Below are 26518 nucleotides of genomic sequence, written 5' to 3'. Positions count from 1 at the left end.
GAACCCCTTCTCATACTCTGTGTGCCGAGACTCTTGACAATTTCTCTCCACTGACGTTGTCATTGCATGATAGCTGGTAGGCCATGTCAATTTATACCAGTGTCAATAAAGGTTGCACATATTCGATCACAATTGACAACCATTTCAAGAGCTTCTCCTAAATTTGTATTTTGGGGCTCAAAAATTAAAAAAAAAAATAAATTGATAGCTCTTTGCTGTCTTTGATTGGTACCTGTTTTACAACAAAGTGTTACAATCAATTGGGTATGTGTATTATCATGTTTATTGCTTTGTGACACCATACACATAAATATATACACATTTCAGTCATAAATAATGGAACGTCACATGATGATGAATTTGAAGTTGACTAGTACTTTAAAGTTTATGAAGAAGGAAACCAGCGACAACATATACTATGCAAAGCAATCTCACAAGTCAACAATTCTCCTACTTCATTAACAAACCATTTTATCAACACCAGTTAGTTACAAAAACTTTTTCAATTCGAAGTGTTTTTCAACATGTGGTATAATTATCATAAAAACACAAAACACACACTATACAATATCTATGTACAATTTACATACTGACTTATCAACAAAAACAGTTCAAAGTCCAAGTCAGGTATCCATGACTCGAGTTCATTGAACCCAAGAAAAAGATGCGTTTAGATTGCTAATCAACAATAATCATAACATAGTTCACTGTCCTAATGGAATGAAGTCCATCTTGATATATTGTTGACTTCAGACTGGGCACGTGTCTCTTGGAAACACAAAAGCAACAGTGACATCACTGTTAATAAAGAACACTACATATAGGGAACTTGCAATCCTGACTGAGCATGCTCAGATGCAAAGGAGTATAGGATTATCTGTGGTTATCGTAATAACTTATCTGGAGCTACCGATGAACTAAAACTCCCACACTAGTCAGCGTAAATATGACTTGATTATTGGTGGTTTACAAACAATGCTAATTGATTAGTATTTCTTATCACATTTCCCATGATGCAACATTCAACATGGCGGGTTCACAAGTTATTCACATGTTCGCATCATAGGTTAGACAACATCAAAGAGGTTGAAAATGATGGCATATCACAGACACAGAACATTGTTGGTAGGAAAGATGGCATATATCGAACACACAAAGTCACTGGTTGGGCTGGCGGCATATATCAGACATGGAACATTGCAGGTTGGACTATTACTCAGAGTAATGCCTTGGGGTCCTGATTCTTCTGGTTCTAGTTGTTGCAATTGTACTGGATGCAGCTCTATTTCTGCCAGTATTACCACTGCTTGAAGTAGCTGGCTGCGAGGTACTGACATATGCATGTTCTGAAGACACGGCAGCAGCAGCTGATGCCGCAGACTGGCTAGATGATGGAGTTGATTGAACAGATGATGTTGGTTTTGTTGTTGCAGTGCTTTGGACTAATGATGCTGACTTTGCTGCCATGGTATTTGCTACTGATGATGTCAACTTTGTTGCCATGGTGCTGGCTACAGATGAAGTCGACTTTGTTGCCATGACACCTGCTATAGATGATGTTGGTTTTGTAGCCTGGGTACATGTTACAGATGAGATCTGTTTTACTGATGCAGTGCTAACTACAGAGGATGTTGGTCTCATTGTCATGGTACCTGTTAAAGATGATACTGCTTTTGTTCCTGTAATGCTCACCACAGATGATATCGGTTTTGTGGATGTGCCACTAACTACAGATATTGTTGGTTTTAAAGAAGGAGTAGATGCCATCGTGGATACCACTAGTTTTGTGGAACACAGGTTTTTCATGGATGGCATTACTGGTTTTGTTGAAGTACTCACAAAAGTTGACTTTGAAGTATTGGTTGTTGGTGTAGTTGTTATTGTCCTTACAAATGTTGGTTTTGTTAGTGTCATAGTAACAGTACTTGTTGGTAATGTGGACATGATGGTTTTTATTGGCTTTGGTCTGTCACGTCCTGCTATGTCATTCCCACTGTCTATTTCATCCTCACCAAGTGATGAAGTCGGTGTTCCAGTCGTGTCACTCGACGATGAGCTACTTAATCCTTTTTTAGCAAGTGCTTCTTTGATGGATCTTTCCACCAATTCTGCAGGCTTGACTTGTTTAAGTTGTAAATGGCTTACACCACTACTACTGGTGACTATCATAGTTGTTACTGGAATAGACAAACTGACGATCCGAGTTGACGGAACTGGAGATGGTGCACCGGATGATGCAGGACTACTTTTTGATGACTGTAATGCTTGTGCTGCTAATTCAGCCCTTGCAAGAGTGATGGTAGCCGATGGTGTACTACCTGCAGCTTTGCTAGCACTTAATTCACTTAGCTTTTGAGAAGCTGAGGAGGCATGATCAGAGGCGGTCTTTGGGTTCTCTTTGACAGAAGATCCTTGTATGGTCAGACTTGTCATTCCTGGTCCTGTTATTCTTGGTGATGAAACCGATGATGTTGTACTGGTTATCAATGCTGTGACAGAGAGAGGGTTAGCCTGATAGATCCTTCCATGACTTGTGGTATTGACAACAGACTGCATAGCTATTGTGACAGGCACGGAAGTACGAACACCAGTCACTTTGCTACCACTGCCTTGCTGGTATGTTTTGATTTGTGAGATTTCCAGCTGTTTCAGAATCTTGGCTTGAGTGATAATAGCACCAGATGTTGACTTACTCAATGAGGCAGTGGTCAAAGGGAAATCATGAAATTGAAGTTTCTGTATTGCTTGAACCTGGGCTTGCTCTGTCAAGTCAGGTTTGTGGGTGGCGACAAATGCTGACTTGGGACTCTGCTTGAGTACAGAGCCTAAGATTGTAGGAGTCTTACCAGTAGAAGAGGCAGTGCTGGTAGAAGTAGGAGCTAGGGATGGTATAGGTGTTGTACTACTGAGTCCCTGTGCCGTCTGTGATAACCCTCCTTTACTATTTTTGTCCATGATGGCTAGTGATGAAGTCTGTGTTAGTGTTCCTGTAGATTGAGACTTAGCCAGTGTGGTCAACAACTGTTGCATATGAGCTCCAGATGGTGTTGCTATGGTCACTGTTGGTCTACTGGTGCTTGTAGATGTTCTCCCACCAGAGAAGCCAGGTATGGCCGTCACTGAACCAGGTTTCAATGCTTCTGTCTGTGACAGACTTCCGATACTAGATCCAATTTCTGCTGATGCTGACAATACTGGTGAAGGTAACTGTGTGATTTGATGAGCTGGCAGAGGCTGGGTGAGCGACCCCTGTACAGCTATGGCAGTTTTTCTTTCCACAGTACTACTTGATCCAGAAGATGCTGATGTAAACAAGCCACTGAGAGATGGCTGATTCTGTAAGACACTAGCCAAAGATGCAGGCAGAGTTCCACTTTGTAAACTGAAGCTCAACCCCTGTAGTAGACTACTGTGTGATGTGCTACCAAGCTGTTGTATTTTACTGACTGACTTGGTACCACTGGCCATAGCTATAACTTGTGCCAGACTGGTAGTAGGTGTACTGGTAGTTGTTGTACTAGTTGTCGTTGCATGTCCCTGCAGTAGTCCTGATAACTGTGCTGCACCAGGAACAACAACAGGCGAAGTTGGACTTGTAGCTGGACTACCAATGTCTGTTATATTAGGAGCAGACGTAGGTACCTTTAGGGGTGCTTTACGTTTAGCTGTGCTTGCAGTACCACCTGAAGGGCTTCGACTTCTTTTGCGTTTGGCTGCACTTACACCCCTTGCCTTTCCTGTTGATGAACAGAACACAAATGTTTATGTTTTCACACATAAATACATAATGCATAAGACATACAATGATTCACAAGTATAAATACAAATCAAGCCAGAAAATCAGTGACTCTGTATGTCTCCATACGCCAAAGTATAACTAAAGAATTCTTCACCAAGAATACCATAGCATGGAAATTTACACCAAGCCAGAAAATCAGTGACTCTGTATGTCTCCATATGCCCAACTATAACTAAAAGAATTTGTCACCAAGAATACTATGGCATGAAAATTTACACCAAGCCAGAAAATCAGTGACTCTGTATGTCTCCATTTGCCCAACTATAACTAAAAGAATTCGACACCAAGAATACTATGGCATGAAAATTTACACCAAGCCAGAAAATCAGTGACTCTGTATGTCTCCATATGCCCAACTATAACTAAAAGAATTCTTCACCAAGAATACTATGGCATGAAAATTTACACCAAGCCAGAAAATCAGTGACTCTGTATGTCTCCATATGCCCAACTATAACTAAAAGAATTCGTCCCCAAGAATACTATGGCATGAAAATTTACACCAAGCCAGAAAATCAGTGACTCTGTATGTCTCCATATGCCCAACTATAACTAAAAGAATTCTTCACCAAGAATACTATAGCATGGAAATTTACACCAAGCCAGAAAATCAGTGACTCTGTATGTCTCCATATGCCCAACTATAACTAAAAGAATTCTTCACCAAGAATACTATAGCATGGAAATTTACACCAAGCCAGAAAATCAGTGACTCTGTATGTCTCCATACGCCAAAGTATAACTAAAAGAATTCTTCACCAAGAATACTATAGCATGGAAATTTACACCAAGCCAGAAAATCAGTGACTCTGTATGTCTCCATATGCCCAACTATAACTAAAAGAATTCGTCACCAAGAATACTATGGCATGAACAGTTGCACAGAAACAGAAGCAAATTCTCACATGTTTGTGGATGTAAAAATGTTTAGGGTTGACAGCTTAAAGTAGGTCAGTTGGGTTATCAGAAACACACATTTTACTTTGGCCTGAGGAAAAGTGACAGTTAGTGGGTACTTCAATGGGACTATGGTAATGTTCTCTAGTGTTCTACTAACCGGCAGCAGCCTCGGCAGCCTCTTTGGCTTCCCTAGCTTCTCTGACAGCCTGCTGCTGTTGTTTCATGCTGGCAACAAAGGCAGCATACTCTTTGGAAAACACTGGTTGTTGGTATCTTCCAGTATCAGACTGTCCTCGACTTCCTGGTGATTTTGGTGTCTTTGGAGTGGATGGAAGTGAAGCCACACCCTGTTCATGGGAGAATAATAAGGTTCATTTGATTTTTTAACTTACTTATAATACAGAGTCTTGGAAATTTAATCTTTAAAACTCATAAATGCAGCAACTCTAGTCTCTAAAGTTACTAGCTTTGTCAAATCTTATTACCCATGGCAATGTGATATTTCAAAATACATACACCCTCATTCCATTAATATACAGATTTTTGTAACACACACACACATGTACATACATACACACACACACAAACATACATACAAAAAAACATACATACATACATTTGTACATACGTACGTACATACATGCATGCATACATACATACATACATACATACACACACACACACACACACACACACACACACATACATACATACATACATACATACATACATACATACAAATATTGCATTTAAAAACCTAATAAATCCTACATACATCACTAGAAGGAGTACCAGCTCGTCTCTTAGGAGCTGGCGAGTCCATTTCAGTAGACAAATCTCTTGACACTTTCTTCTTTTTCTTAAGTTTCTTCAAGTCTGAGTCATTGTCTGGTGTATCAGGAGCACTGTGAGATTCATGGGATAACACACCAGCAAGGAATTCAGCAATTTCATCCTGCAAAGCAAAATTTTTTTCCATCAATTATGTCTTTTTTGTGACGATTGTAGCACTCTGTCATCAATTATATGTATGACTTAAAAGGAGACTGTAGGAATGACCCTGGGTTATTGAAAACATGTGCCAATGCACTTCTAAAGAACATTATATAACATTCTCTGTTGTTGTTTTTTGTTATGGACCTTGTGTAATTTTATTAAGACAAATTTATAAGATGAACTCATGTAGAAGTATGTTAATTTATAACAAAATATTGTAATAAATAGCTATTGTTACACAACGGTACCCTGGGTTTACCCGTAAAATCCCACTGTCATCGATGGCATTCAGTCTTTGTTCTATAAAATCACCCATAATTAAAGAGGTCAACATGTGTTACCATTATTTCCTGATGAAAATGTTATTTCAAATGTAATAAAGACAAAACAAGACTAAATTTAACAACATAAGGGACGTCCTCTCGCGCAATGCATCTTGGAACTGGAAAATCGACTATTCTCTCCTTTGTTTGGATAACCTGTTTTGTTATTTACTACTAGTGGTAAAGCCAGCAAACGAATAGTTTTACAAAGCCTGTAGACCTGAACAGGTAAAATGTTACTTGTAAGTAATAAGACCATAATGACATATACATAAACTCTAATATGTATGCATACACATACACATACAAATACACACATGTTAGCATGTACCGGTATGTATATAATAAGAACCCTTGGTCATGTAACAAGAACTATTTATTACTACATTTTACAAGCTTGAGATTACAGTAAAATATTCTTAATGATATACTTTTCCTCGATAAATTTAAACTCATTGATACTAACTTGTATACACCTGTCTACCATACTTTGAGTCACTCCTTCTAGTTTCTTTTTAGATTTGGTCAATCTTAGATTTTCATCAGCACCACCAACCACTACCAGACTTGTTTCAGCTTTCATCTTTTCACGCAGGTCTTCAACGTCATCTTGGCTACACACACTTGACTCTTGGCCAATCACAAAAAGGGTTGGTGTCTTGCTGTCCAATAGTGGATCTTCAACATCCTACAACAACCAATCACAATAACTGATTTAATTCAAATGTTGACATCCAAGATTTTATGATCTAAATGTCAAAATATTTTGTACTTTACTGTCGTCACTCATTAAGGGTGACACAAGTTTTTTTGTTTCTCATTACCCAACCGACCAAAATTTTCAACTGACGTCAAAATATTTTTTTTTTTTAAATTTTCATTCACCCCTAATATTTTGTGGAACAGCGCCCTCTCTGGCAAGAATAAAACAAGTGTCTGGACTGTCAACATCCTGTACAGTCATGATGGCAACAACAATGCTTGCTCATGAACAGAGAGCATTTCTTTTCGCTGGCAAGTTCATAACATCATTCATAGCAATGTCTAATCATAACATAAACTGATGTTAATTGATTCAAACACACAACTGATGGATTGACATGGGCCATTCCTATAGCCCTGCCACACTGTACTTATTGGGGGCTCACAACACTGATTGATGACAGGACTGTCTATTAAAACACTATTACGACACTAGGACATGTAATACCAATACCAAACAAATTTCTGTAATATAAACCACTTTATTAAAGTCCAATGGTCAAGGTGCAGGGAAAACTTTTGGGGTATATAAAAACTGTCCTACTTACCCCTCTAGTACCATCCACTCCAAGAAATGGAAATCCCAGACATACAACAGCACTAACTGATTCCACTAGTGCTACCTGTTGTAAGAGACGGGAGAGGCAAGAAAAAAAGTGCTGTATTGAACTTTTGTTTGTTTTATTCTTTTTCAAATACCATGACTAGTACATGTCTTCTGTCTTATTTACATCATTACGTCATATTTATTTTGGTATAAACATTTTCAAACAGAAAGACAATTTTATACATGTTGGATCCACATTATTTTGGCAAAGTTTTAACGACAGGGGTAGTTATAACCATATTACTGTAAATCCTTTGTTGCTTCACATCTTATCAAATAAACAGTGTTAATTACCAGTAGTAATATGAGATCACTGTTACTACAAGTAAATACACAATCAAGCAATAAACTACGACAGTAACTTTGAGAATGTGTCCAGTATGAAGGAAATATTTACTGCTTGTTACTTACATGTGAAGCTATAAGGGAGCCAACAGACCATCCAATTAACACCACAGGTCGGTTTGGAAAATGACTTTGAAGCTGTTGAATGAGTGAAAGAGATGGAATGAAAATCATGTGCTTTTCAAAGGAGAAATCTATGTAATGTGAAGAAGTTTTATCCTCCATGGTTGGAGTTTGAGGGAAACTAACAATTTCTGAACTGACTGACTGATCGATTGATTGAAAACCACCACGAACTAAAACTCCTAATTTTGAGGTCAATCATTCCATATTTACCTCTAATACTTTGGTTCTGACAGCTCCAATCATGTGTTCCAGACACTGACTGATACCAACACCAGACCCACCATTGACAGTGTGCATGGTGACGGGAATGACTTTACCAAGATTTGCTAATTGAGAATTCCAGAATCTCATTCTCCTTGACAATATGTGAGAATGATGGGTTGGTCCACTCGGTGCCATCAATAGCAATGGTGCACCTGGTAGTTTTTTCTGTAAATTGAAATGAAAATAAAACAATTTGAGTTTTCATTGTTAATTGAGTACTCCAGGAGCTCATTCTTTTTTATAATATCTAAGAATGTGAACAGTTTAGAGAAATAAGTGCCAAGGTGACATTTTGATGTGTCAAGAAATAGTATACTATGTAGTGCTTCACTCTTTGCAATAATCAATAATAGCATTTGAGGTGTGGACTACCATGGCAACCCTATGACATGTATGCATACCAGTGTGGTGTACCTCACATATTCACTTGCAGTGTTGTTCACAGTCGTATTATCAAAGTGAAGTGAATGCAGGGGCAGTAGAAAACAGCAAACCTCAACTGCAAATACCCCAACTACCCAAACTGGCAATTACACATTAAAGGGTTGTTATTATTAAAGATGTTTATCACAGCAAATTTCAGACCACAGAATATAGGTTTTGTATGTTTTGTGCAGGGTATGCTGGTTAAAGACAGTGCATATAGGTTTTGCACAGGATACACTAGTTAATTATAGAGGGTATATTTTTGTACAGGATACTTTGGTTAATAACAGAGTTTAAAATAAAGCTGCCAATACTCACTGGTTTATGTTGTGTTAACATACTGACAGCAGGATCCCAAGGTCTTTTCAGTAACAAGGCTAAGGCCTCACTACTAGTACCAGACCTGGATGTAGTCAAACTGATCATCTTGTCAATTAAAGACGGCACCTGGTGACAAGTAACAAATACATAATGGTGAAAATATGAAATGGACAAAAACTAGCAGCTCAAAATGTTGAAAGTATGGTTGTTGATAATGTCTGTCTGCTAGACCCTTCGGGCTATTCTTCTTCTTCTAAAGGCAACTAAAGGTCACCACTGAGGGCGCTGCCCAGACAGAAGTCCTCATTACCTGTGTGAGCTTTATTCAGCAACCACAGAGCCAAGGTCTTACAACAAGACTAGATGATACCCTGATATGTCCACCACACGAACAGAGATCACAGACATATAAACACACACATTGCCACATGCTATAAACATAATGTTACAAGGACATATCAACATCAAATGAAAAGTTACATTCAAATCATCACCCAATCCCCCAATTTTTAATTTAGTTAATCTAATCCAAGAACATAAATACATGCAGTTTTACTGTGTTTTGGTTCACTAGCATATATGCAGACCTTTGTAAGTTTTCAATCATTTTATTATCAATCCAAACTTTGTGAACTAACCTTTGATTTCAATGTTTGTAATACATCTAGATATGCAGCAAGTAGTGGAGTACTGAGATGTTCTACCAATGTCATATGTAACCACTGAGTTAGCTTGGCATCCTGAGAAGAAATATAACACAACATGAAGCACATATCTCACAACATACAGTGTCAAACTTTTACATCAATGAGTCATGTTGTCTGTTTGTCTCTCTTGTAAATACTTTTTTTTTTTCACTACATTTCTGTTTCTGTTCCAATTACGCCTGTACCTATAGTATGAGATTTTAATGCTGGTTTTTCTATATTTTCAACGAAATTTTTGTCATTTGCCATGTTAAGTGTTTATGTAAAGTGTTTATTCTTGAGCTGTGTATATCATTTCAATTTGACCAATGGGTCACAACAGGATGGTAGAATAATTCATTAGTATTTCTCAACAGTGAAAAAGTGGACGATTGTGAGAATAACATGTATCAAATTTGATTTGTTGAGTTCCTTATGTGGCCACTATCATGTGATGTACTGTGAAAGTAACTTACCCATCCTACACTTGCTAAGACCTGACGTACTCTTCTAGCAGTTTTGTCAACATGAACTCTTCTCATAACAGGTTCATTTGGTGTCTGTATCAACAAAAAAACACGAGTATATTACACATATAATTTGGAGAGTTCAATTTGTGTATACCAATGTTACAACAGTGTTAAGAATTTGTATAAGGGAAACCTTTATCATCTGCTACTTGGAGATATACTTTCTGATCAGTGGATTAGATTGCAATATGTATATATCATATCATATACTAGAAATTATTTTCAGTTTATTCTCATCTGATTTTATAGTTAACTCAGTAATAACCTGTCTAATACACTGCTTTCAGTCAATTTGTAAGTACAAATATTACAGAAAAGTGACAAAGTGCTTCAAAGGGAAATTTTTCAATTTGCCAATTTGATACTTTCTGATCAGTGAACTATTGTATATGGTTTTCTCTCTATTTTCGTCTGATTTTAGAGTACACATCATAATGATTTATCTATTACATTGATTCAAGTCTATGTGTTGAAATTTTACACCTGACAAGTACAGTCAGAATCTAAATAGTTGGAAATCCTATACAGTATAAACTCAACAATCTAGAAGCTATCGTTAAAACTAAAAGTATACTTACATTTTCAAAAGTCAGTCTTGCAAGTCTGTCTGTATTCAATGCTTTCACAACTTTGTTAAATAGTTTATTTTGTTGGGCTGTCCATCCAATTCTACGTACAGAAAATATGGACTTTTGTTGAAAATAAAGTTGGTTGAATGTGTGTGTGTGTGTGTGTGTGTGTGTGAAATTCTGAAATTGGTAGCCCGAGTATTGTGATCTGTAGTTCCATATTCCTGAAAACAGATTTCTTTTATTAGAAATTTATGTGTTATTAAAATACTTTCATGTTCATAAATCTTCCATCTTCATCACATAATCAGTGGTAGCCTGAGTGGGCTACTAGCTGCAAATTATGGTAGCCCCATGACAAGAATTGGTAGTCTGTGGGCATGGGACTACTGTTAATTTCGAGCCCTGGTGTGTGTATAGATTAAAATGTGCAGCAGTTACACCTGTATACATGTAAATGGGGTCACGTTGTTCAGTAGAGTCAAACTGAACGACACTCTTCTTAATTACAGCGTGGTAAATTTAATCGAACCCTGAATGGGGTTCGAACCCCGACTGCAGTGGAAAGAGGCAAGTAGTTTAACCACTCAGCCACCGACAACCCCATGAGTTGAGTAATGTTTCACCTGTTCAGGTTGACAGGCTTTGACAAACTGTGTGTTTACTGGCTTTACCGCTAGGTGGCAGAGTGGCAATTACATGATGGTTTTACTGACCCGATAAACATGTTTAAAGATCTAGAATTGTATGGTTGTACCACTATAGGTCTGTGCCAGGAGTACTAACTGTTGGTGGGTGCTACAGAAAAATCTGAATTTTTACCTTTGCATTCAGACTAGTGTCAATGAAGAACTTATTTCAGAAGGAAAAGAAAGGATGGACAGTATTTTTTTTATACAAGGAACCTTTTCAGTTTGTTATAAGTATCACAATAAATTGTGATACCTTCAAGTCTACCGGTAGTTGCTGTAACTTGTGAAGCATTTTGATAGTTAACATTTTAAAATCATAACCAATAGGAAAGTTTAGACTCACAGCTATCAAGGCTACTATACCTCAAATATACAACACAGGGATATTTTTACCTGAGAGCTGAAACATTTTCTTCCCAATCTTCAGGACCATCTTCTGGTGTGGACCTAGCAAAGTTGACATGTCTTTCACATTCGTTCATAACAGACCTTGCTTTGGAGCCATCATATGGAAGGGTTGGTACTTTAGGTGTGCTCAGTACATCAGCACCGATGTCAGGCTCTCTGAAATCAAGTATTCACATCAAATCTAGTATTAGCATTTAAAACTAACTGTTCATCAGTGTGAAATACGGTGAGGAATTTGCCATAAATAACCAAAATTATCCAATATGCTAGATATTTGGCTCACGGCCACAACTGACCAAAATCTCGGTAAAAGTTGCCCACATGACAGGAATTGGTGCAAGGAAATTGCCAAGAGTGAAATTTTGTGTTTTATTGATATCTGAGTGTTCTATATTGATATCTGGGTGTTCTATATTGATATCTGAGTGTTCTATATTGATACTTACATGAGCCCTTTCTCGTGTTGATATCTGAGTGTCCTAGGGACAAACAATGTCCTTGCAGGTCTGGCACTGCTGGCGTCTGGGTGTGCACTCCATGGTTTGGCATAGCAATGATCTAGGAGTACTAAATCCAACTCTCTCTCTCTAGCTGATAGATGGAATAGGAATGAGGATGCCATTCTTGATCTCAGTCCAAAATCAGGGCTTAAAGGATGTGGCATTTCACATGTAAATTTGACAATTCTGCATCACTCAATCTGAAAATACAAATACAATGTACTAATGTATCAATATGTCTATAAATTAATGAAAATCACTTTACATACAAATGTTGGAGTGGGGATTAAAATTTTGGGTTGAAAATCAGTTGCCTGGCAGAGCCATAGAAAAGGCTTGTTAAATAGTAGAGTTGAGCACTGCTATGCATGGTTCCAGTGCCAAAGAGTTGGTAATATAATCTATCACATACAATTTGATGTATGCAGTGTAACTGTACCAATTTACCATACTGTCTGGATATTCAAATGCCCATATCTAGAAATGGTGGGTGTGTATGTGTGTGTGTGTGTGTATGTGTGTGTGTATGTGTGTGTGTGTGTGTGTAACTGTTAGGGTAGATCAAGGACATAAGCTGTTTTAAACATATTTTACCTGTAAAGATCTGATTAGTTATTAATAACATTTAGTGGAATATTTATAAAGATCAACAATAATAACACTGAAAAAAAACCCAGACAAAATATAATTTCATATATTGTATACGAATATTGAAAGGTAATGATGACCTGAACAGTGAACTTGTTTGTAAACATTGCAATCATCAATATATAAAATGACATAATAGGATTATACTATACAGTGTATAACGTTTCTCTGCATTCGATTCTGCACTACCGATTCATTTTTATGTCCTGTTGCTTAGTGCACGACAGCGATGACAGATTCAATTGTGAGATACATCATTGGTAAGTAATCGAAGGCTGACCCGGTGTCTACTGTACATTTCGATGTAGTTCAAGCAAGGATGCAGTGTTGACGTTTACCAAATTATATGCAAACACGGATTGGTTTATAGATGTAGGTGTTCCTCTGGTGCAGCACTTATTCAGTCGTGTTGCAGAATACGGCAACACTTCAACCACTGAACTAAACATACACCGAATCATTGTCAATTTACCGATTCGATAAAATAACAATCATAACATGAATATACAGCCTACAGGACGGGCGGGCGAACAAAAGCCACACGTCAACATTACACACAGTGTGTATGACGGGGAAATACCTCACTTGCCAAGCGTCAAAACAGTAATACTCGATTATCACTTACCTTAAATAGTTTTTGGTATTGTCTATTGACACATACGACAGTGTTCTCAATAATCAGTGTTTGATTAGTGCTCACGGTAGGCGCTACATTTGCGACAAGTCGACTGGGCACGGCGATGACTTGGCTCACTGCTTACATGTCGTCATCGTCAGCCATGTGCAGATTGAAGCACACCATTTTCAATATCCATCCACAGAACTACATTTACGGGACTCGGGGGTAATTTTGAGAGAAAACAGAAAATGTACTGACGTAATTTATGTTTCACATGCTATACCTTCAAAATGATTTACTGCGAGGTGTAAGAATTGTGATAGAAAGGCATCTCTTCTGTTGTTAGCAAATATATTGGACACACAACTCGAGTTTTGTTGTAAACCAATACGTCCAGAACTATTTTTGGCTAATGTAATGGTGCCCTCATCGACAATGGTTTATGGACTTTTGTTCACGTAAATGTCGGTATGCGGTGTATACTTGTATATATCACACATGATTACTTTTATCGCATGTACAATAAACTGTTCCACTTAATCTAGATACACTTTTATTAATTTTTAATTCATACTGAGGTTACAGAATGTATTCTACTTTCTGTAATGTTTACAAAAAATATACAAATATACTAAACGTTCGTCAAATGGTTATTTCAGAAGCGTCCACGTGTAAATTATACATTACCAACCTTGTGGTAATAAATGCCCAATGTTAAATATTTGGTTTCATATTTGGATCCGCCTTTTACGTTACGGTTCAATTTTCTGTAAATGAACTTAACATTCGTAAAATTTTGTTTATAATCAGGAATCGATGTATTACGCTTATATGTAATAATGATACATTTCTTAGTCATGTAGACATTTATAAATACCAATGCTCCCCATTCCAAGTTGACAAAGACAGATCGAGATATAATCCTAAAATTGCTATGCATCAAATTAATTTCAGTCATATTTGGGTTAAATCGTACATTGTGTAACGCCGTATCAATCAGTAAACATACATAACATTTATATGCACACAAAAAATGGTTACGTTTTGTGCAATACATGCATTCTCAAAATGATCATGTGTTGCCTAGATATATTTACGATGCAAGGTTTAGTGAAATCTATAGTTCCTCTTCACAATTTCCCTCAGCCAATGTGGCTAGCTGGGCTGAGTTTTGCTGTCTTTGCTGGTGCTTGGTTTTGCAGTTCGGAATAGTTCAATTTCACCTTTCCTTGATTCACACAGAATCGGCACCAGTGTGTCATCCATTGCACCAGACGGCAAATTGATAATGTGTAGCTTCCTGAAGTATGTGTGTTCTTCTTTCGGACACAAAACTCCAAATGTATACTCGAGATATTGAAAATCTCTCTGTTTTATCGCCTCTACTTGCTCTAGCAACCACTGGACAAAACCTCTAGAGTTGCAACCGTGTGCCTTTTGCACCGTTACCTTGATCAGATTCTGTTCGGGAAGATGATGTAGAACTTCCAGTTTATACCATATAGCTGTATCTTTTCCGAAAGAAAAGACGGCAACATCTGCATATACTTTGTGGTTGCCGGATGAACTAGTATGGCACCTGGCTAAAAGACGCACAAATACAATATCGGGTAGAAAACCATTAAAGTCAAAGTAGAAGACATCATCGTCAGAACACGATTTCCACCCATTAAGTTTGGTAGCATCATAATTACATAGCAAACTAGGAACCAAAAAAGACATATCATTAGATAAGGGACACATCAAATCGTAGGCTGTTAGCAGGGACTCTACCTGTTTCCTTGACACCCCAATGGAATGGCCCATATGCTCCAGAAGACGTACATCTACAATACCATTCTCCTTCAGCGTTTTCCAACTTGACTTCAGATTACGGGCTTGATGAGCAAGGGGAGGGGGCTTCATGAGATGTTTCAGCAGGGTAATCAGAACCTGGGGGTCAAGTATGACGTCTTCAACTTGATGTATAATTTCTCCTGTGTCATGGAAGAAAGTTAGCATGTCACGGAAATCCTGTTCATCACGGATGTCGTAAGTTGTGCAAGCGAGCTTAAGAACCTTACGGTATCTCATGACACGACCCTTCTTTGAATTCTGGTTTCTTACTTCCTTTATGAATTTGTAGAAGTGTAGATATCGTATTGGAATTATCTTTCTTGAACGATTGGTAGTTTGAATACAATCCAAGATTTTTTCTCGGAGATTCTTCATATCTAGATCAAACGGGCCATCGTTCTCGACTGGGAATACATGTGTGTTGTTACTGTTGACGACTAACCGGTCATAAAATTTACTGACTTCACTAAGCTCTCGGTCAAAATAAATTGCCACTTCTTGACGATTTTCAGGATTTGTACTATCTCTATGGGTACCTACAAGAAATACGGCCGTGTCTTTGTCTTTTGAGTGTATGAAAATCGAGTGCAACCAGAACAGGATTCTCCGAAGTTGTTTTGTTTTATCTTCTACTGCATCAATGAAGTTAAAAACTATCAAATAAAGTGCATGGTTTGGTATGAATATATGATGTCCAGAATAGTACAATTCATCACCAGCAAAATCTAGTAGGTGTAATCTGGTTGGTAACGCTTTGCCAACTTGGACCATTGCTTTGCGAATTTTGACGAGCGGAGTAGAAGCACGACGAACACGACACAAGTATATGTACAATTCAACAACCGGGTGACTTAAAAACGAAAGTATAAACACGAACACAGACAAACGAGAGAAATCTCGAGGTCCTAACTTCCAACCCATACACAAACTTATAATAATTCCTGCAATAAACCCTACTATTTTCTTCTTAAAGTATGGAAAATCAGACTGAAAATGCTTGTGTTGTGCTAGTAGATGTTTCATTGTTGCCGTCGATAAAATCAAGAAAGCCCGAAACAAGTGGCAACACAAGAAGGATAACGGGGTCGATGCTGATAATGAATATATAGACTGTAAAAGAATTATAAAATACATGAAAATTGAATTCGATTTATCAAATAACCTGAGAAGAATTAACCCTATGAAAAATACAAAAGTGAAAAAAGCTACCGGTACGAAATTTCCGAATACTAACGAGAATAATGCAGACCATTCAAAATCAACTATATCTGACAGTAAGACTTGTTCCATGGGAACTAACAGACTAAACCCAAATGCCATACCAGATCGACACCCCGTGCCTGTAAGGAAGCCAAACATAGCTCCAAACATAACGCATGCTATACACACTATAGGAATGCACAGGGAAGTTGGTGTAAAACTTGGGCATATCTCGGCGGTCGAAACATACTGCTCTAGATAATTAAGTATACATATTTCGATAGAAATTGTACATGACATCCTATAAGCATTATAAAAATCAGCACCATTCAATATAATAGACAAAATCGTTACCCATTCTAGAAAGATGAAACCAAATGTTAAAGGATTCTTGTGAAAAACATTCAAAATCATAAAAGCAGCAAGAAAGAATTTGAATACATATATGATATCGTTCTTGTCAATGAGAGAGTTGTTGTCCGTGTTTGAAGAACTGAGTCGTTTAGGCAACACTGTTGTCATTTTTTCAGCAGTGTATCTAGCGGCTGCTTCTTCCAATTCATTTGTGTCACCATCCATGCATTCGTCCCAATGTCCATCAGTTTCCCTGAGTTCGCAAGTATGTGCCTCGATGCCCTCCGTGACGGGTTCTTTTGATTGAAATGGTTTCCCAGTAAGCCGTCGTTTGAGACTTGTCTTTCCAACGTGGGCATCACCAAAGAACAGCACCTTACACCTGTTGAATGACAATTCCCCTCTAATCTTTGCATCGTTATAGGTAGTTTTTAGATTCTTGTCTTGGGCCATTGTTCCTAAGTTGAAACTTCTCGGCGCTCTGAAAATGTCGTCTTTATGTGAACAGTCCATTATGCGCCTTTACGATGAACCTGAAACAATAATGTTCAGAGAGTTAGGTTCAGACCAAACCGGTTGTTAGGAGTGTTCGACGTACAATAGTGATATATGCAACGTATTTATATGTGAACCATGCAAATATTAATACTTGTTTTATATGATATCATAACTTACATGACGCCATTCTGGAAATAATTCAATGACAGCAAATTGACACATTTACTGTATTGACAACTGTGTACGTCTTTGTAAAGATACAACGGGTGGTGACCCTATTTAGAAAAATGTCCAACGATAAAGAAGGTCACAAAGATCAGTATTGGTTTGTATATAATTCAACACCTACACATAGGATTTGTGGCAGAGATAACTAATGACTTCCTTCTCTGGAGTGGACGGTGACGTGGACGCGGCCTTTCTGGCTTTCGTGACGAGGAACATCATTTCCTGAGCAGATTCCCTTCTGACCTTCTCATCAATGTGCTTTTAACTTGACGTTCCTAGATAGTGGATACGTATTTGAGGTACAAACTCAATTTTTATATTCAGTTATCTACATCTGACTGAATTAATAATATTTCGTTAATTATTCACAAGAATAATAAATTACGTAAAAACCTATATACACCATGTAAAGCTAAGTCTTTCCTAACCCCTCTTGCAATTTGGTTTTAACGGATTTATAGCGGATCGATTTTCTTCAAGTAATGACATGTTGAGATCGGTTTCAGACCTGTCACCCAAAATATCGTGTATCAACCAGCATACAGGTAACCGTGGTAACTAGTTCATAGTAATCCAGGGTCAGAAGTTAACGGTTAGAAGTTGACTTTTATCTCAGATTTCATTATTAACATTAACATTTGGGCACGTTTATAGATACATGTACATGTATAATAATGATCAGGAGAAAAGTTGATGTTTCCCTCAAAGTGTTCTTCCAATAGGGGTCAATTTTCACCTACCATATTGTGGGGGGGGGGGGGGGGGTGAAGTTTCATGAAGCATTTCTTTGGTCAGTTTTGGCACATTTCTAGATACAACGTTGTAATTTTTGAAATGTTTGTCATTTTAAAACATATTGTGTGTATTTCCATGTATGTTTTGTATTTTTCATGCGTTCGTGTCGAAACACGTTCACGTTCTTTAACGTTTTCGGCGCTTGATAAGTTTCGCACATTTGCTGATCTACATTTTTTCACTCTTAGGATTGAAAAATGGTATATTTTCCATCTGTAAGTATGACATTTTGCACCTTGCAATGTTTAATTTTTTCGCACGTTATGCCTTACTCTACTATACACATCTCTGAGTCAAATCTTAGCATGTTAGCATTTTGATGGGTTTTACAATGTAATTATGCTCGACATTTGGCGCTTTTGCAAGTTCCACACTTTTTCATGTCACCCCCCCCCCCTTGGTATCAAATATTTTACATTTGATATTGGCATTGGCATTTGCCGTCAAATATTCTATACATACTGGGCACTTTGGTAGGTCAGTTACCGTGTATATAAGGAAGTATCGCTGCTTTAATGTGTCAGAAATTCACTGCTGCACAGCAACACATGCATGACTTAAGTAACTTTTTTTGTTAAAAGGCGTACCATTTACTGACTCCATAATTGCAATATATCATAATTACAAATAACACATAAAATATAATAATTACAATACTTACCAGTTCAAGTATTGACAGTGTTGTTTTTATCTCTCAGCTGAGCAACAGAACCAACTTATACTATGGTGCGAGTTGCGGCGCTTGGTACAGAGGGTTTCAAAGTTTGACCTAGTAGCTCCAATCAGGAAATTCTGATACAAAATAGGGGTATCGCATCTACACATTGAATCTTTGCCAATCTGTGGAGTACAACTCATGGGTCATACACGTTTCGGAGTATAATTTTCTAGCCTACTCCTATGAAATTATGAAACATTTATCAAACGCGGCAGTTTTTGGGACCCCAGTATTACTTGCAGTACAAATGTGTAGTGCCTCTTTACGGTACCGCTCGAAACGTACCCGCATTCGATAGTCATCTGTACCACAGACAAGACAAAGTCTGTGTCTGTATATTCACGTGTCAGAAGGGTATAATTGTTTTGTTGATATCAATCATTACAACGATCAATGTTCGTTCCAGTCTGTGTTTGATAATATCGTAAATGTATTCCGTTCTGTATTAATTAATTAAACATTTCTTTTTTAGCTTCAAAGTTCAACTGAATCTGAACAGAATGAGGACAACGGGCTTTATCTGTCCGGAAAAAAATCGCTAAAGGCTGGGGTCAGAATTTACGGCGGGGGGGGGTTGGGTTGGGTTATTTTGGTCAAAGTTTAAGTTTCACAGCCTCCCTTCACCCCTCAAAAAATTAATGGCACCCACCAAAATGGACCCAAGAATTTTCGTAGCCCCCCCCCCCTTCCCTGCTACACATATTTCAATGAGTAATTATACAGTGCCCTCCTCCACTTCAGTATGGCATGGTACACTACATTAAACTAACAGTGGAAATAAATCAACTTCAGCGTCCATACATAGCAATGAGAGATGTCTTTACAAATATATGTGAGCTTTGCGAAAAAGGGCTGTACTTGGATATATTCATTTAGCAGGGTTTATCTTTCAATCTTGATTCTGGGCAGAAACAGCAGCCCCCATGATAGCTGGTGGGGAGGGTTTGGGACAGTAAGCACTTTTTAAAATTATAAAATAGGGACATTTAGGAGGCCATTTAATGGTATAAAACTTTAAACTGAGAGAGAGAGAGAGAGAGAGAGAGAGAGAGAGAGAGAGAGAGAGAGAGAGAGAGAGAGAGAGAGAGAGAGAGAGAGAGAGAGAGAGAGAGAGAGAGAGAGAGAGAGAGAGAGAGAGAGAGAGAGAGAGAGAGGAGGGAGGGAGAGGGTGGGAGAGGGAGAGAGAGAAGGAGACCAGGCAGCGAGAGATACAGACAGACAGACAGAGGAAGGCAGCTACAAAGTCAAGTCTTGCCACCACAAACAAGGTTTTTAGACCTATTTTATGCACCAAGGGTTCAATCATGAAGCCTTGAATTATCTTTCACCAAAATCACTGAGACAACGCCATTAAATGTTACATCAATCAACCAAGTACTTTCCGTGTTTCAGTCTTTTGACCAAATACTTCACTTATTTTTAAAAACAAAATTTGCAAATCACTGATGGTCCTATCAATTTGCCTTGAAACAACTCTCAAAATAGACACCAAAAGCGACATACTTCCTGACACAACTACCATGACAATCAGCAAACACACACAAATAGACACAATCTGGGTATGTTTGCATTCCGTTTTTTATTTGAATGTTGATGAAATTCATAATAACATCAATAAATGTTATAACGTTTGCAAGTCTTGTCACTCCTCCTATTCTATCTGATACTACTAACTGTCTTCCTAGCTATACTCTAGTAGTTTGCATTCTTTTTATCTTTCTACCTCGCTCTGTCCTTCTCTGTGTGCTGAAAGGAAAGGATTCAGAAATAATCTTAACATTGCATAATTTGCCAATAAGTACACACACTAATATAATGATCCTGTCCAGTACCAGAACTCTAGCACACAGAATGGAGGACGGTAAGAAGTCCATGTGATTAATAAACGCTTCTGGTACATTTACACCTTTCAAGTTACCATTCACCGGGTCTGTTTGATACAACATGTAAAAACCATGAAAGAAACTGCATATGCTTCACTTTACATGTAACATAGCAAGATTGAATGAATGCAGCATTTTGTTTAACTGAAATGAACTAACGTGTGGCACCATGCATACATCAAATGCAGATGTGGAAACATTAACGCCACATATCTGCATCTAGTTGCAGTACATATAAATGGTTTATTTCATAATACACAGGGTAACAAGAAATTGCAGTTTTGGTATCCTAGTGTAGTAGTATGCAGTTTCTTATTGGTTTCTGATGGTTGTATCAAACAAAGCGGTTGAACGGTAACTTGAAATGGGCTGTATCATTTGAGTGATTGAAATACTTTATGACTTTTCGAATTTAGGTTAATTTTTTTTCAAAATAACAATAAATGTATGTATCAGCTCATAGAATGTTGATAGGATCTCAAATTGACTAACTTCAAAGATTGTTTTTAAAAAAAAAAAAATGTTTTCTTTTTTTTTATACTTTGATAACTTTAAGTACTACAAATATTAGCATATACCGATATGACTGAGATGTAAACCACTCTGAAGTCAAGACTGTCAAAAGATTAGAGTTGGAAAGAGAAAATGAAGAAGGGTAGTTTGTACCATCTAATTACAATATGGAAGTCATTATTATTGTACATGTATAGTAATTTGAAATGATAAGGATACCAACATGGATGACAGTCTGATTTGGGACAGACAAATGTTACTGTGACACATGCAAAAAAGTGTTTTCACAGCAATGTATCTATTCCTGTGTATCTTCTTGTTTGTGATCACATGTCCCGTATTACATAAAGTTAAGTTCTCAATATACAGTCAGGTACATACAGCAGGTTGTGGCCATCTATGGATGTATTTTGTTTTCCTTTCTTTGAAGATGTCAAGATATATATCCACATCATCATTATGATTAGATTATTGGTATGGTATTCTTGGAATGTTTCAAAATAATTTTCTTGAAAAGCATTTTAATCACATGGCCTCAAAGAGTTGATAATTAATAGTGTAGTTGTAATGGTACTGGATAAGCTTGATAAACTTACTGTTTTTTCTTTCTACTTTCTATTAAAACAGAACAGCTCTGTCTACAAACTTATTAAATGATCTTCACATAACTCACTCATTCAGTGAATAAAATTTTCAGTACTACATTTGTACAGTACAGCTTGTATTGCTAATCCCAAGCATTCTGACAGTATAAGACATATGATTTGATTGATATTTGACGGATTCGATGAATAAGATACTGCTTGGAGTGACATCTGATTAATTAATAATTTAGGAAAAGCACATAAAACTAATCTAATAATCCAAATACAAATATGAAATTTATATTGAATTATTTGCATAGTTTGAAATTTTTGCAAAATTATTCATTGTTGAGATAACAATTGTTCTGTGAGTTTGTTATCATAGAGGTGATTAAGCACCACAACTATGTGAGTAACATTATTATTGGGAGTTTGTTGACTACATACATTGATCAATTTGACATTACAGGTGGACATGATATTACAGGTGGACATGATATATCAATTTGAACTTCATGACTCTCAGCTCAAGCTGCATGTACTGAGTCAGACTAATTTTAGATATTGTTGTGAGGAAGTATCTGCAAGTATGTGTCTTCACAGTACATTTATTATACTACTCCAATTTAGGTATCACTAGACACAGAGAATTGAATGAGTGTGTGGCTACAAGTTTTTGGCCAATTTAGCAAATGTACTGAGGTCATAGGGAATTCAATGTGACTGACTAAGTTGCATCTATGTGTAAATGTCGATGGCAATGCAGTTGGCACACATTGAAGTAACTGCAAGTGGGTGAGATGGCAGGTTGCATGCATTTTCCACTGTTGATATTGCAGTGTGGATACAAGGAAGAAACAGTTGCACACAAATTAATTGCAACTGTCGAGACTAACAGCTACATGTATTTGCAAATATTGATATTGCAGTGTGGACACATCAAGGAAGACTTAAAATTTCATCTATTGATCAATCACTGGAAGGACAGCAATGCACTGTGGACACAATACAATTATGTGATATACTGTCAGAATGTCTTTGATACTTACATTATGGTGTCATTTTTCTATAGCTTCTACAATGTATCATTAAGAATTGACTTCAAAACTAAATAAGTCCTTTAAATCTATAATTATACATATCATATATGGTTGTGTTGACCCAATACTCATGGAATATTATTTGCATTGTATATTTCAGCATGACATGTGTTTCTCACACACTATATGTGTAAATGAACACTGCCTTTGTTGGAGATGTAAGAAACTTGATTCCATACAGAGTTAAGTAGATGAATATGTCCTAAATATACAGTAACGTCAGTAGTAAATCGCACTGAAGTAGGAGTAATGATGAAGATAGTAAATCATACACTAATATCTATGTATGAAATATAGACCACGTTTCATAAAATCTAATCTTCTGACATCAAAGTGGCACAAACTGAGTTTATAAGCCTTTTCATTGGCTGAAAATATTTCATATATAAATCCTTCAACTACTCTCATTAACTCAGTTGATGATATACAGTCTGTTTCAAGTTACTGTTCACTGGCCCTGTTTGATACAACCATGCAGAAACCAGTAAGAAACTGCGACATGCTACACTTTAAGATTACATGCATACAGTTTTGTCATTTCGTCTAAATGAAATAAACTGAAGTGCCATCATACAGATATCAAATGCTGACGTCAAAACACTGGTGCCCACATGGCTGCATCTTGTCACAGTATGTTTAAGTGGTTTATTTCATAATAGACAAATGTAGCAAGACACAGTGACTTGCTATCTGAAAGTGTAGCATGTACAGTTATTGATTTCTGCGTGGTTGTATACTATAGAGCCGGTGAATGGTAAATTGAAATGGGCTGTAATAAGGGTTTCCTTGATATTTTAGGGTATTAAATCATGTATGTATTATACTTGAATACCAGGTTTGAGTTCTACCAATAGCAAGTGATGGTTAAGTATGTTTCTTTGGTAAGTAGGACATTAGTAACTTTATTAAGATGCATAAATTATCTCCCCAAAAGGCATAATGCCCCCTTTAATACAAAAGACCATGTAACCTCACCCACATTTCTCTAAAGTCAGGAAACCATGGAATTATCATGACCATTTTGAAAGAAGATTCTTCTCCAGTAAACGTGATTATGACAATCTTGAATTCAATTGCCAATAACAGATGAGACTCAGGACTCACTGCCTCTACCATACAAGTGCAATTTCATTTTAAGATTAGCAATTTCATTAGACAGTAATGACATCATCAGTCTGGGCTTATCAGCCTGCCGTAATAGTCTGGGGAAAGGGAGATTAGACCACGCCCACAACAGCTGATCTGTCAGTCTACCAGGTATTTAGACAGTGATGACATCATCAGTCAGGGCTTATCAGCCTGTCGTAATAGTTTGGGGAAAGGGAGATTAGACCACACCCATTATGGCTGATCTGTCAGTCTACAATTCATTTGATCGGTAACTTAAAAATAAAAGTTGTTAACATTAGTTGATCAGTTACTCTCAAAGGCTTAAAAACAAGTTTATAGTTCAAGCACTTGTGTCAGAAAGTTGAATAAAAACCAAGTCACTCCTTAGAATATAATTTAAGTTCCACTGGCCATATTAATGTTTTTTGACAAACTGGAGTAAAAGTTGGCAGTAAAATTACAATATATAGGTGTTTCATTAAAATGTCAATCACATGAACTCTATAAAAAAACAAACTCAACATGTTTCCATCCTGAAATGATAAAATACTAAAATAGCACATATGAAATAGCAAATAACTCGTGCCTTTGCAATATAAAATAGGGTTCTCTTAATATGTATGTAAATATAGTCCATAAAAGTAAATGAAAAAAGAAATCTTAAGAGTGGCATTTCTGTTAGTAAAATATGTCAAAAAATGGGAGAACATATCCTGTATATTCATACCCAAAGTTGGAAAATAAAGAATAAATTGTAAAAACTTGTAAATAAATACATGTATGCATGGTGTAAACTCTTCAAAAAATATATAAAACATTGTGTATTGCACTTTTTTTTAGTTTTCCTTCCACAGATAGGAAATAGAAAAGAAAGACTTCAACAATCATTACATACAGGAAGTCAGTATACTACGGTGTTATTACCAAGTAATGGTGACATGATGGAGGTTAGAAATGCAAAACTAGAATCTACAAAATATTGATTCTTTGCATTGTTGTTTTTTTTGAATCACTATATGTAATATTTAAAAAGTGCAATTGGGAACTAGACTGGGTATTTAAATTAAACCCTGGTTTGACAGTGATGTGTATATAATGGCCATAATTTGTATAACCGTGTAAAAGGAAAGTGGAAAGAGTAAGAATCAAATATCCCTGTTTACATCCTAGAATCACTGTGACCTGTAACACAGTGAATAACTTATTACAAAACTATAAATACATAAGTAAGTAAATCATACTATTTGTAAAACTCTACATTTCCTAGTTTAAGGGACCATCTACCAACAAATAGCTATTTTTGTAGGGTATGCCATAATACCCTAAGATTGTAGAGTTCTAAAGAATTAACAGGAACTAAAACCCAGACAAGAAAACCTACTTCGGAGTTACGACAGCTGTTGGTGGTAAGACCCTTACAGGTCGATTGTCTGGATATCCACTTTGATGGAACCTGTCAAGGGAAAAATAGACTGTATTGTTACTATGGGAATGCCTGAAAATAATTTTAATGTATAAATAGAAAGAAATAAGTATGATAAAAATAGATTTATTTCAAAGCATTTATGCATTTAATTATTAAAAAATAATGAAAATAGTGCATGAGAGTCAAAAATCATGGAATTGTATGTAGTCGAATAACAATCTACTAGACTACCTCTAATTGAGATATTACACTTTCAATTGGTGCTGTAAAAAAGAAGGTACGTTACAAGAACAATTATAGTGCCTGACATGTATGCCAGGTTTGGTTGAAATTGAGTCGCAGATGTCAGAAATATGACTGTCTATAGACGTACATATGTATATACATACATACATACATACATACATACATACATACATGTCACACAATTACAGACAGACAGACAGACAGACAGGCAGACACAGATAAGGGTCATTCCTGTACCACCACCCTGCCAGGCTGTGCCTCTTGGAGCTAACAATCAAGTTTTGGAGTATACTTAGCAAGTCTTAGGTACATCACTTACATTTCCAATGGTACTTCCTCCTTGTAGCTAGTGACACTGAAAGACAAAACATTTGATTTCAGTATAATGTATTAGGAATATGACAAACTCAGCTCAGCAAACATAGCTGGCTGTTGCATGCAAGTTCTATGTAAGCAGTGTATGTGTATCACATTTGTGCTAGGTTTATTACATGGAATGTTACATG

General features: G+C 36.9%; 3 protein-coding genes across 4 annotated transcripts in view; all 3 read right to left on the bottom strand.

Annotated features, from left to right (window-relative positions):
- Window positions 1-302: 302 nt before the first annotated feature.
- On the bottom strand, window positions 303-13666 carry LOC144446096 (uncharacterized). Of its 2 annotated transcripts, XM_078135801.1 has the most exons (15): window positions 13528-13666; window positions 12201-12454; window positions 11740-11910; window positions 10664-10754; window positions 10032-10115; window positions 9508-9609; window positions 8867-8995; window positions 8069-8287; window positions 7799-7870; window positions 7329-7403; window positions 6485-6706; window positions 5475-5654; window positions 4857-5046; window positions 1921-3737; window positions 303-1596 (listed from the first exon to the last, which is right to left on the bottom strand). In XM_078135801.1, exons 2-15 carry the CDS (start codon window positions 12416-12418, stop codon window positions 1213-1215), a joined length of 3954 nt encoding a protein of 1317 aa, XP_077991927.1. In that variant the 5' UTR covers window positions 12419-12454; window positions 13528-13666; the 3' UTR covers window positions 303-1212. The 2 variants fall into 2 exon arrangements, with proteins under 2 accessions (XP_077991927.1, XP_077991926.1); XM_078135800.1 differs by having other exon boundaries at window positions 303-3737.
- A 1010-nt stretch (window positions 13667-14676) lies between these two features.
- On the bottom strand, window positions 14677-16128 carry LOC144446308 (putative serine/threonine-protein kinase pats1). Its single transcript, XM_078136056.1, has one exon. It carries the CDS (start codon window positions 16126-16128, stop codon window positions 14677-14679), a length of 1452 nt encoding a protein of 483 aa, XP_077992182.1.
- Window positions 16129-25131: 9003 nt separating this feature from the next.
- The window catches only part of LOC144446170 (prominin-1-A-like), a 92311-nt gene continuing 90924 nt past the window's right edge, over window positions 25132-26518 (bottom strand). Inside the window, exons 24-25 of the mRNA XM_078135919.1 lie at window positions 26332-26367; window positions 25132-25793 (exon numbers count right to left, since the gene is read on the bottom strand). Coding sequence (XP_077992045.1) covers window positions 25718-25793; window positions 26332-26367 — 112 coding nt within the window. The 3' untranslated portion in view covers window positions 25132-25717. The remainder of the gene's footprint in view (window positions 25794-26331; window positions 26368-26518) is intronic.

The sequence above is a fragment of the Glandiceps talaboti genome, chromosome 15 (assembly GCF_964340395.1).
Source record: "Glandiceps talaboti chromosome 15, keGlaTala1.1, whole genome shotgun sequence".
NCBI classification, from domain to species: Eukaryota; Metazoa; Hemichordata; class Enteropneusta; family Spengelidae; genus Glandiceps; species Glandiceps talaboti.
This window is presented reverse-complemented; position numbering and strand designations above follow the sequence as displayed.